The sequence below is a fragment of the Merops nubicus genome, unplaced genomic scaffold (genome assembly GCF_000691845.1).
Source record: "Merops nubicus isolate BGI_N331 unplaced genomic scaffold, ASM69184v1 scaffold28581, whole genome shotgun sequence".
Classification (NCBI taxonomy): Eukaryota; Metazoa; Chordata; class Aves; order Coraciiformes; family Meropidae; genus Merops; species Merops nubicus.
In genome coordinates, this window is record NW_008588065.1 from 1 (window position 1) to 11,412 (window position 11,412).

Genomic DNA, 11,412 nt, shown 5'->3' on the forward strand with positions numbered 1-11,412 from the left:
TGGCTAATTGCCGCTTGCTCCGGTAATTACAGCCGCTAATTTAGGTCCCCGCCGGTTTCCGAGCGCTGCAAAACGCACGTCCCGAGGTAACGCTGTAAAGCTGGAAATCCGATGCAAATACATACTTCTCACCTTCCAGCCTTTGAAGAGCCACCCACGCCAGACCAGCAATTGTTCCGCCCGCGCCAGTTGTTTTTGTAGTTAATTAGAAAACAAACGCAATTGGCACACGGTCTGCAGAGCCAAACTCCGCGGTCACGGGGGCGTTTCCCGGGGCAGGCATTAAATGGAATTAGTGCTTCCGTGCCTGTGCCTCAGAGAGAGCGAAGGAGCAAAGCCAGAGTGCTAAAAGGTGGAAAGCTTATGATACGTACAGTTTGGGAGCACATAAACATAAATTGTAAGGCTAGACATTACTTAAATCAGTCATTAAGGAGGAAATATGTTGCAGTTTGGCTTTTTAAAGAATCCAGAATAAAGGAAGATAGCTAAAACCTAAAATAAAGATGTCTTTTTTTTTTCCTTTTAAGTTTAATTCAGTTTTTTAGCAAAATGAAGAAGTGGATGGACATGTCAAATCTACCACAGGAATTCCGGGAGCGAGTGGAGAGGCTGGAGAGGAATTTTGAAGTGTCAACTGTCATTTTCAAAAAGTTTGAACCAATATTTTTGGACATATTTCAAAACCCTTGTGAAGAAATTTCTAAACCCCAGCGGAGCAGGAAGCAGAGGTACTTTCCTGATTTTATGTGACTTCTCCCTGGAAAGGGCTACACAGAATAGAGATTTGGGGAAATTAAGACCATTGCTTGTGCTTTGGAAAGTTCCATGAAGTTCCAAAGCCAACTTGCTTTGTGGCCTGGATCCTGTGGCAAGGTGCAAATAGGAGGAAGCTGCAGCTGATGCACCCATTTTATGACCAGTTTAGTAACTGGTGGTGTTGTCACTGTCACCACTGCTCGGGCTGTCCCTGGGCTGTCCTCCCTGGCCCTGCAGCCCCGGGGCTGGGCGGCTCTGCAGCAGATGAGCTGTAAGAAGCCCTCTGGCTGCCTGGCTCTGACGCTGAGAGAGGCGGCAGCTGCTTTGGGCAAGGACACGGAATGAAATTCTTACCATGAAACAAGATGCAGCTTCCTGGAACTGCAGACTGACTCCTGCCCCTTTTCCTCCTGGCTAGGCGGGTGCCCTGCGGCGTTAAGGACCTCTTCAACTTCTGCTGGACTCTCTTTGTGTACACTAAGGGTAGGCTGACTTTTGGCTGCGTGCTTTGTACCCGTTCCGAGTTACGAGCTTGTTTTGTGTTCCTTGACGTGATGTGCTGTCTCTTAAAGGTAATTTCCGTATGATTGGAGATGATTTAGTAAATTCCTATCATTTGCTTCTGTGCTGCTTGGACCTGATTTTTGCAAATGCCCTTTTGTGTCCAAATAGAAGAGATTTGCTAAATCCGTCGTTTAAAGGTATGGCGGGGGCAGGTTATTTCAAATCAGACATGCTTTGTTCTCTGGGTTCTTTTTACACGAAGCTGAAGGTTGGTGTCTTTTTTCATCCCCTCCTTGTCCTCAGGCCTACCCGTGGACTTCCACATGACAGAGATCAAAGCCTCTGAAGATCCTCCTTGCATCATTGCCACACTGTGTGAGCTGCACGACGGGCTCCTCGTAGAAGCAAAAGGGATAAAGGAGCACTACTTCAAACCATACATTTCAAAGCTATTTGACAGGAAGGTACATCTTGCTAACCTTCAGAATGCCTGGTAGTGCTCAGAGGAATGATCCTGAGACCATTTAAATTCTGTGGGGAAGTGCACTGATAGACAAACAGACATGGGCTGGGCTGGCCTTTTCTTTGCACGTATTTTATCAGGAGAAGAATTTACTCTTTTACTTGCTTTTAATGGTGTGTGCTGTAAGGTGCCCTGTGTTCTGTTTTTTTTATGTCAGTGGAGAATCTTTCCTGTGAGTCCCACTGCTTGTCTTGGAGTTGAGCAGAGTGCTCTGGAGGGCTGAGCTGGCAGGCACACAAGCTGCCCTGTCTGGGTTTGATCCAGATGAGTTTTCCCAAACTCTGTGGGAGTCTTTGTGTAGTGGTTTATTGGGATGGCTCCTGACATTAAATAGCAGCACTGCTTTGGAGGAGCGAGTTTGCCTGCAGCTTTGGTAGAGCTGGGCTTTGTCCTCTGTTTGTCTTGCCAATGGCATTGCAGTCCTTTCATCTAGGCAAAAAAGAACTCCAGTTACTCCTAGAACTCATTTCCTTTTTGGCTAACAACATCACGCCCTCATGCTGTTAGAGTTGGAACAGTTTTGATTTTATTATGTATGATATTTTTGCTTTTTACCCTTAGATCTTAAAAGGAGAATGCCTGTTGGATCTCTGCAATTTTACAGAAAATAAGTAAGTTACAGCTTATGTTCTTTCTCATGGGGTTTGGTGTCGTTTCTAAAATGCAGGGCTTTGAATCTGAAACCTCAGGTTTTCCTGCTCCTTTGTCTTTCTGTAACTGTTGATTTTTAATTATTTGACAATCAGAGCTGCTGCCTGGCTGCAGTGCTGTCTGGGTCTGAGCTGTGTCAAATGCTGGGGGCCCAGCTGCAGAGTTCTTCCTCGCTGTCAGGTTTTGTGGTGCTTCCCCGTTTTCTCTGGCAGCTGTAGCCTCCGAGTAATCTGATGCAAATCAAACCCTTGCCTCTGAAGTTCAAGGATGTGTTTCTATACAAGCCTCAAATATTATATAACCCAGTAGGGACGTTTTTAGATTCTTTTATCAGCCTCCATCTGAATGTATAAATCTGAGCGTGCCACAGAAGTACTCAAAAGAAACAACTGCAAAACCACAAAAAAGAGTTAGTGAGTTTCTGTGGGAGGCAAGAACAGTTGTTTCAGAAACTTTTAAAATTCGCTTCTGAAAGCTGATTTAAATACAAAATGTGAACAGCAGCTGCTTTGTTTTGAACTCCTCAAGGGAATTTTTGCCTTTTCCAAAAATAACTGAAGGTTTGTTTTCGCGGGGTGAGCTCCCAGCGTGTCGGTTCGAGAGCTTTCACACTGCTGCCTGTGTTGCTGAGGCACTTGCAGACAGAAGCCATTTCACAGCACTCCTGGGTGGTGAGCGTGTTAAACACTGAGTGTTTACCTGTGTAGCTGGCAGCTGCTCTGCTCCCCCAGCAGTGATCCGGGTTCTCTCCTGCAGCAAGGCTCTGAACAAGGAGTACGAGGAGTACGTGCTGACGGTGGGCGACTTCGACGAGCGGGTGTTCCTGGGGGCGGCTGCCGAGGAGGAGATCGGCACGCCCCGCAAGCTCCCCGCGGAGGGGCCGGGGGGCAGGACGGCAGCAAGAGCCCATGTGGAGTGTCATCTGCAGCAGCACTTTGAAAAGGTGAGTCAGGTAACGTTGTGATCTCCCCTGAAGCACTCCTGCAGGATTCTCCATCCTCGTGCGCTATTCGGATCACTGAGAGGACTTTGAATTTCTTGAGCTTGCCCCCGGGAGGAAGGTGATGAGTCCCTTTGCAGGCTTCACTGGATCCTGTCTGGTTGCTCAGGAGATATGGCAATGTCTTCTTTCCTGTGGAATGTAGTAAATAACTATTCCTTAAACGGGATGAGAGCACTTTCCTGCGTGCAGTCTGGTTTTAGAGAGATCAGTAGTTAAGACCTCAACATACAGGTCTTATGGTTTTGTTCAAACTTCATTTATAGCCCATAAGAATACCATGAAACCCTTAATGCTGTATTCATTTTTTTTCCTCCAGTATTTCCTTCTTTAGGACAGAAGTCAGCTTGTGTACTGTCCTATGGAAAATAACTCTCAAGATAAAACCCACCAGAGTCTAACTCTTTGTTACAAAAAGCAGCCTATGAGTTATGTTTCACTATGCTTAAAAATGTATGTAATGAAGTTGGTATTGATTATTTTTTAAGCTTGGGCAAGGGGGGAAGGATGTTGGTGGCTGTGTGAAAGAACCACATGCTGTTTGTGTCAATTAAAAATAAGAACCCTTATTACAAGAGGTAAATGAGTTGTGTTTGGGAGAAGAAGCTAAGCTGTACATGTGTTTCATAGGCAAATTAAAGGCAGCAGTTTGGAATCAGTTTATCAGTTTTGAACTTGAGTTTCTGTAGTACAATAATGACCTCATTGTTTATTTATGCATACTGACTTCATGCCTTGTCTTGCTGTTTGCCATGTGCCTTCGAAATGTAGTCTGTTCTAATAACCCAACCCCAGATAGAGAATTGCATTGCTTCCAGAAAGCAGGGTGCAAACAGGGAGGGGCAGTTACTGCAGCTCCATCTGCTCAGTGCTGTGTCCTTTGTTGTGTCAGGGGGGGCTCCAGGTCCACCACCAGGACGGTGTGTCCCAGAGAGCATTTTCCTGTGGGCCTCTCCTGGGCAGGTCTGCCACGTCCTGCTTGTCACCTGGCTGAGGCAGTCAGGGGTGAATGGAAGCACAGGCTTTCCCTTTTTCCTTGTTCAGCTGACCTTAAAAATGTACAGGCTTTAAGATTTAAAGTCTCATTTTCCTATATTTTATTGAAAAAAAAATTGCATTGATTTTGCTCTTCCTGCAGATTAGTTATATTTTGTATTTGAGTTCTGGGGAAAAAAATAACCAATTTTTGGTGAGTCCTGAGACCACAGGTTCAGTGGCTGCCTTTGGGTGCTGTACTCGTGGCGTCGTGTTAACCTCTGGAGTGATTTTGCAGGAGATGCTCGTTCAAAAGCTCTTTGAAACAGTTCTGTTGACTGCTTTTGTGTTTTTCCTCTGTCTGACAGAAAAGGTCCTTTGCTCCTTCAACCCCACTGACGGGAAGAAGGTACCTGAGGGAGAAGGAGGCTGTGATCACGCCGGTGGCGTCCGCGACGCAGAGCGTGAGCCGGCTGCAGAACATGGTGGCTGGGCTGAAAAATGCACCCAGTGAGCAGCTCACAGCCATTTTCCAGTGAGTACCTGCACAGCAGCTGCTCGCACACAGGTGGCAGCTCAGCTTCCCATGCCTGTGACTGTTTTCTTACTCAAATTTTACTGGTTTGTTTGGTGCAGAATGTTTGTCTGTTTCTGTATTTATTTCTAGTTGAAAGATCTGCTCTTTTCTAGATGACCTCTCCCTCTGGAGAAGGAGAGCTGAATACACACCCCCTCCTCCAACCTGTCACTGCCATCCTACTAATGCAGCTCCAGTTTTTGCTGTTGCTAATTGTGTGCCAAAATTGATAGCCAAATGCTTTTTTGTTTGGTTAAATTTTAACAAGTATGGTTCAATTAAAAGATATAGTAACTGTGTTGCCAGAGGCTTTGTAGGAGGAGGGAGATGTTAGTCAACAACCTCTGAGAAGATGAGGCTAAATGCAGCCTAGGGGCCCCCCATTTCTGCTTCATCCTACTTCAGGAGATCTTAGTCTGACTTCACAGCATATATATAAGACAAGCAGAGACCTAATCACTGTTGGTGCTGATCTCTTGTATAGCAGCAGCCGTGTTTCCTGCTTCTCTCCTCGTTCTGGTGGCTGTTCCCCAAGCAGGCTTCAGCTTATCCCTTTCCTCCTGGAGCTCCAATGTCTCTGCTGCTCAGCAGGAGTTAGAGCATGCCGAGGCATGAGCCTCTCAGTCAGCCCCTACAGCTGCTGTATGGTACTGGGAAATCATAGGAAGTGGCTGCTGAACAGAGCTGAGCAGAGTCTTGGCTGTATAAATCAGTGTATATTTCTGGTTCCTGTGTATTTCTCTTATTTTTATGTGGATGGTAATCTTTTTGTCCATTTTTGGAGGGTTTTTGAGGCTGGATACTCGTTGATACAAACCAGGCTGTCCTGTGTTCTGTTCAGGTCTTGTGCACGCAGCCCTGCAGAAAGCATTGTGAGCAGAGTGAAGGAAATGGGCGAGACCTTCTGTCGCTGCTACACTCAGTCCACAGATGAACAGCCAGGATCCCACATAGGTATGGACAAGAAATGCCTGGGATGTCTCAGGATATTAAACCAGGGCAAATTAAATGCATGCAGGTGCTGTCATCTAAGTATTTAATACAGTGGAGCTGTTTTTAACCTAGAACATACCCAAACAGAGGACTTGGTGTCAAACTGTAAAAGAATAAAACTTTATTACAGACTAAAACCAAGGTTACAGTTCAAAGTGGGATAACCAAGAGCACATGGAAACTATAGTAGCTCTTAACAAAAACTGTGTGCTTCCATTCTTATTAGATTTAAAATTTAATGTGAAACTGAATGCAAAAAGGAAAATTATTGCAACTGTCTGCAACATTACATCACTAGAAATATTAAAATAATCCTTTAAATCACATCTAGAGTTTCAAAGCCTACACATACAGACACATGTTCTGTTTTCTTACAGAAGGACAAGTACTGGTCAGTGTAGTCTTATGGCTCTCTATGCAAACAGCATTGGGCTTAATTTCTGTTGGGTTTAAATTTCAGATTTTGCTGTGAACAGATTAAAACTGGCAGAGATCTTGTACTATAAAATCTTGGAGACTATAATGGTACAGGAAACACGAAGACTACATGGGAAGGACCTGACTGTAAGTAAAGAACTGGGAAAAGAGTAGACACTTTTTGTAACCCCATTTAGGGGATTGTCTTCAGACACTTCCAGAACAGAGCAATCTGCATGTATTGTTAATGTTAAAAAGGAGAGGTATATGGGAAGTGCCTAAAATGTAGTTTTGACTGTTATTAAAAATGGCATAGTTCTGGCTTAACTGTATTAATTTGTGTTGCTTTCCAGAACCATGGCTTTATGGACAGGTGACTTTTAGTCTGTTCTTTACCTGGTTCCCAGTATCAGTACTTCCTGTCAGTCAGTGATGCCTTTGCCTGACACTCAGGAGGCAGAGGCAGCTCCCTTTGGCCATGGCATGAACGGTGTGATTGCTGGGGGGCTGTGGTCTCCTTTCACTGTTACCATTTCCCTGTTCAAAGAGGAGGCGATGGGAGGTGGCCGCTGCGGCAGCCTTGCCCTCCAGCCCTGGGCCCGGTGGGGTGGTGCTGTGGGGGAGGCTCAGCCAGCCCTTGTGCCCGCAGGCGCTGCTGGAGCAGGACGTGTTCCACCGGTCGCTGCTGGCCTGCTGCCTGGAGGTGGTGCTCTTCGCCTACAGCTCCCCGCGCACCTTCCCCTGGGTCCTGGGCGCCCTGCGCCTCCGCCCCTTCCACTTCTACAAGGTGAGCAGCTGCTGCCCGGCCCGGGGCCACCTCCCTGGCTCGGGTCTCCTGGGGGTGCTGCCCTTCCTTCCTAGGGAACCGCCGGGGGGAGGGCTGACCTTAGTGTGCAGCACCCCTGCTTGGAATTGGGCCTGTCCTGAGATAGAACCTGGGGGGTGTAGTGCTGGAGTCAGCTGGGGTTTAAAGCAAGAAACACGTCTTGTAAATGGTCCTCTAACTGTAAGGTGCTGCTGATGAACTTTTAGTTCTTAACATATATAGTTTTAGTAGCCTAAAGCATTTGAGCATATGTTTTGATGAGGTTCCTACTGATTACACACTGTAGTTCTGCTCATTAGAGATAAAATAGCAATAATATTCTTTGTTGCCTTTGGCTACCACTACTTAACACAGGCTTGCCTTCTTAACTTCTATTTTCTTTGTTTTGCTTTGTATTCAGAACATTAAATCTTTTCTTGAGGGTTCTCTGCTTTTGCTTTTCCTAACCACATTCTGCCCTGCCTGCAGGGTCACTGCTGGTTTTGTTGTTTGATGCTTTTATGCCCATCCACATGCCTCCTGTTTTTCCTAGATCCCTAACAGCTTACTGTGGTTAGTCCAGAAGTAGTTCTGTTTACATGATAACAACAGTTTTCTGGTTTTCAGTCTTTAAATTGAACCCTTTGGGAAAGCTATTTTATATTGTTCTTCCTTCTTTAATCCTCAGATCTAGGGCAGCAAAACTGAAACAAACCCATCAATGTTGCTGTGGCTGTTGGTAGCCTCCATCAATCCCAGGTGTACTGGTGCAGATCCAGCTTTGTGGAACAGATTTATGTTTGATTTCAGCTTGCTTTGCTATTCTTTGCCAAGTAAAAATGGCTCTTTTACTTGAAAAAAATCACCTTCACAAAGACCTCACATGTGGGAGCCAATATCTGTTATTTCCCTTGTGCCATCTGTAACCTTGTTCTATGGGTGCTTAGCTTCCTTAGTAGGAATAAGTAAACACATCAGTTTAGTCCTCCAGGGAGACTGTGGCACTTCCATCTCTGGAGCCTTAGAAAAACAGGCTGAATGTGGCTCTTGCATTGGAGCACAGGGGTGCAGTCTGATATTTCAAGGGCCCTTTCAGCTATTTTCTCCCCTGATTTGAACAAGTTAAGGGTTATAACCTCTTCTTCAATGGGACTTTAAAACAGGAGTTTTCAGCCCTCTTTGTTCCGGGTGGGTTGTCTGAAAGGAGGCAGGCTCAGGTGTCCTGGCCCCCAGCAGGTGTCCTGGCCCCAGGCATGTGGGGTGAGCGCTGCACACACATTGTGCTCCTGTTCTGTGCCTGCTTAGGGACAGTCAGAGAGGCCCTTGACAAAACCACTTGGAGTGGGTTCTGCACTGATGGCACATCTGCTGTCCAGTTCCATCTCCTGGATTGCTTGTGAGGCAGGGAGTTAAAAAGAAGGGGAACTGGAAGAGGGTTGGAGAAGATTAAGATAGGAGGAGGAGGCTGGAGCATTCTGTGTTGAAGAGAAGTTTGGGACAGCATGCTGAGATGGATAATGATCTGGCAGTGCTGAGCACAGAGGAGGTGACTTTGGTTCTGTGCACGTGTCTTGTTCCCACTAGGTAATTGAAGTGCTGATCCGGTCTGAGGAAGGGCTGTCCAGGGATATGGTGAAGCACCTCAACAGCATCGAGGAACAAATTCTCGAGAGCCTTGCCTGGACTCGGGACTCCGTGCTCTGGAATGCCCTCCAGGCCTCAGAAAACAAGGTCCCAACGTGTGAAGAAGTATGTTTCCTGTTCTCCTTCTGTTAGGAAATTCATGTCCTTTTTCTTACTGTTGTCTCATTTCAACAGTTTTGTCTACAAAACAATCGTTGCAGAAAAGAATTTTCTATTGGTAGATTGGCTCAAAGAAGGGAAATCTGTTTGTCTTACACTGGCATTTCTTGTTTCTCAGGTAATATTTCCCAGTAATTTTGAAGCAAGCAATGGAGGAAGTGGGCCTGGGCATTTGCCTATGATGCCAATATCTCCTATAATCCATCCTCGAGTAAAAGAGGTTCGGACAGACCTTGGTGGGAGTTTAAGACGGGGTATGTTCAAGGTTTCTGATAGCATTGGAATGTGTGAGTTTGGGGAGAGGGATTTCAGACTCTTTGTAGTTGCAAAAAGCAATCTTGGATCTGAACTAAGCACTGAGAATTGTGAAGCCCCTGTTTTGATGAAGGGAAAGTCCAGATCTGTGATCTCAGCAGATGGAGAGACGTGATTGTGCCCCTCTAGTCTGGTGAGACCTCACCTGAAGGACTGTGTCCAGCTCTGGAGTCCTCAGCACGGGAACTACGTGGGCCTGTTAGAAAGGGTCCAGAGGAGGGCCACAAAATAATCGGGGCTGGAGCAGCTCTCTTATGAGGACAGGCTGAGGGAGTTGGGGCTGTCCAGCCTGCAGCAGAGAAGGCTCCAGGGAGACCTTGTGGGCACCTACAGGAAAGCTGGGGAAGGGCTGTTCCCAAGGGCGTGCAGTGACAGGATGAGGGGCAGTGGTTTGAGACTCAGGCAGGGTAGACTGAGATAGACATTAGGAAGAAGTTCTTTCCTGTGAGGGTGGTGAGACTCTGGCACAGGCTGCCCAGAGAGGCGGGGGGGGGCCCCCACGTAGGAGACTGGGGCTCTGAGCAGCCTGCTGTAGTTGGGGATGTCCCTGCTTTCTGCTGGGGGTCTGGACTAGATGACCTTTCAAGGGCCCTTCAAACCCAGAGCATTCCATGGTTGGCTCTATGACTACAAAATGAGAGGCGGCCGCTAGAGACAGGTCTTGTTTGTACTGCAGAGGAGCCATGGACTGTGAGATCAGATCTGAACGAGAAGTGGTTGCCTGTGCTCTGGTTTGTAGCTTGAGGGTTGGCCTTGTCCCCTCCTGTGGGGGAGCATTCCTGCTCAGCTGCTCCTCTTAACGTGCCTGGTTTTTCCTCCCCTGCATCCTAGACGCGCAGCCGCTGTCGCCCATCTCCGTTCACGAGCGGTACAGCTCTCCTGCGGCTGGGAGTGCCAAGAGAAGGCTCTTTGGAGATGACAGCCCCAGGGAAGTGCAGGTGGATAACGTTTTCAGCGAAGGAACCAAGCTGACCATTGCTCCAGCCCCGAGCCTTGCTGCCGAGAAGGTTCCTGCTGGGCAGAGGGTGCTGGCCGTGAGGGCGGCGGCGCCGGGAGGAGCGGGACAGAAGGTCACTATCCCCCTGCACGGTGCGAGGCCTTCTCCTTCTTCTCTCCTACATCTTTTGCTTGCTCTAAAGATCTCCTTGGGCTCACCATGCATCCTGAACACTTTTTCCTTTTTAAAAGAATGTATTGCTTTGTCAAAAAAGAAAAAAGCTTGAGTTTGTAGTTTGTACTGACATCTGTGGAGACACCTGCTAGGTAACAAACAGCCTGAGGGTTCCTCCCTGTGAGCAAACGGGTGGAGTTCTTGCAGCTTCCAGCCCCACCTCATCACAGATCCAGTGCTCCTTTGGTTCCCAGCTCCAATAATCATTTACTACTATTTGTCTTCATTTTGGTCCATTATAGTCTTAAAAAGCTCTGCAATTTCTGGATAAGTGCTATGTATTAACATTAGAAAAATACTGTGGGATAGTTGTTTTGATGAATTTGGGTGATGACTATTTCTGACAATTGTGTAAAAAAAGGTTTTATAGCCTTTTTTAATTTAAAAACTGGATCTGTAGGTAAAGACAAAAAGGAAAAAAACTCTACATCTCATGTTTCAGGAGATTTTCAGCAAGAGAAATGATTAATTGGGAAACAAGTGAGGACTGTATACAATGTGCTGTTAGGTTTGCAGAATAATACAAAGGAAAAAAAAAAAAGGGAATGCCAAGACTGAGGGACAGTCTTTTTAACATCTAGTACAGAAAGATGGGATGTTTAGGGTGGAACGTTTGTGACTGAATTTGTCATTTGCAGCTTAACTCTGCAGCACGAGGAGAGCAAAGGGCTTACCTCTGTATCTGTGTCTCATCTCCAGGCATTGCAAACGAACTGGGTGGGATCACGTTGATCCCCATTTCAGTGAATTTAGGCCAGCCGTGTAAAGTGGAGGCCCAGGCTCCCTGCCACCCACAGGTGAATCCAGCCCAGGAAGCACATCTGTCCTCAGCAGGCAAGCCAAGGAGAACGGGATCCTTGGCACTGTTCTACAGAAAGGTCAGTGTCTGGTGGAGGCTGAGCTCTGCTGCTGCCCGTGG

The 11,412-nt window shown here is 46.8% G+C and overlaps 1 protein-coding gene across 1 annotated transcript in view; it reads left to right on the top strand.

Annotated features, from left to right (window-relative positions):
* Window positions 1-530: 530 nt before the first annotated feature.
* RBL1 (retinoblastoma-like 1) overlaps window positions 531-11,412 on the top strand; it is a gene marked incomplete at its 5' end in the record, with an annotated part of 17,083 nt that continues 6,201 nt past the window's right edge. The window contains 14 exons of the mRNA XM_008949161.1: window positions 531-731; window positions 1,178-1,242; window positions 1,332-1,460; window positions 1,567-1,727; window positions 2,348-2,397; window positions 3,194-3,380; window positions 4,781-4,947; window positions 5,831-5,943; window positions 6,443-6,546; window positions 7,049-7,186; window positions 8,789-8,953; window positions 9,126-9,261; window positions 10,154-10,411; window positions 11,193-11,371. Coding sequence (XP_008947409.1) covers window positions 531-731; window positions 1,178-1,242; window positions 1,332-1,460; window positions 1,567-1,727; window positions 2,348-2,397; window positions 3,194-3,380; window positions 4,781-4,947; window positions 5,831-5,943; window positions 6,443-6,546; window positions 7,049-7,186; window positions 8,789-8,953; window positions 9,126-9,261; window positions 10,154-10,411; window positions 11,193-11,371 — 2,053 coding nt within the window. The remainder of the gene's footprint in view (window positions 732-1,177; window positions 1,243-1,331; window positions 1,461-1,566; window positions 1,728-2,347; window positions 2,398-3,193; window positions 3,381-4,780; window positions 4,948-5,830; window positions 5,944-6,442; window positions 6,547-7,048; window positions 7,187-8,788; window positions 8,954-9,125; window positions 9,262-10,153; window positions 10,412-11,192; window positions 11,372-11,412) is intronic.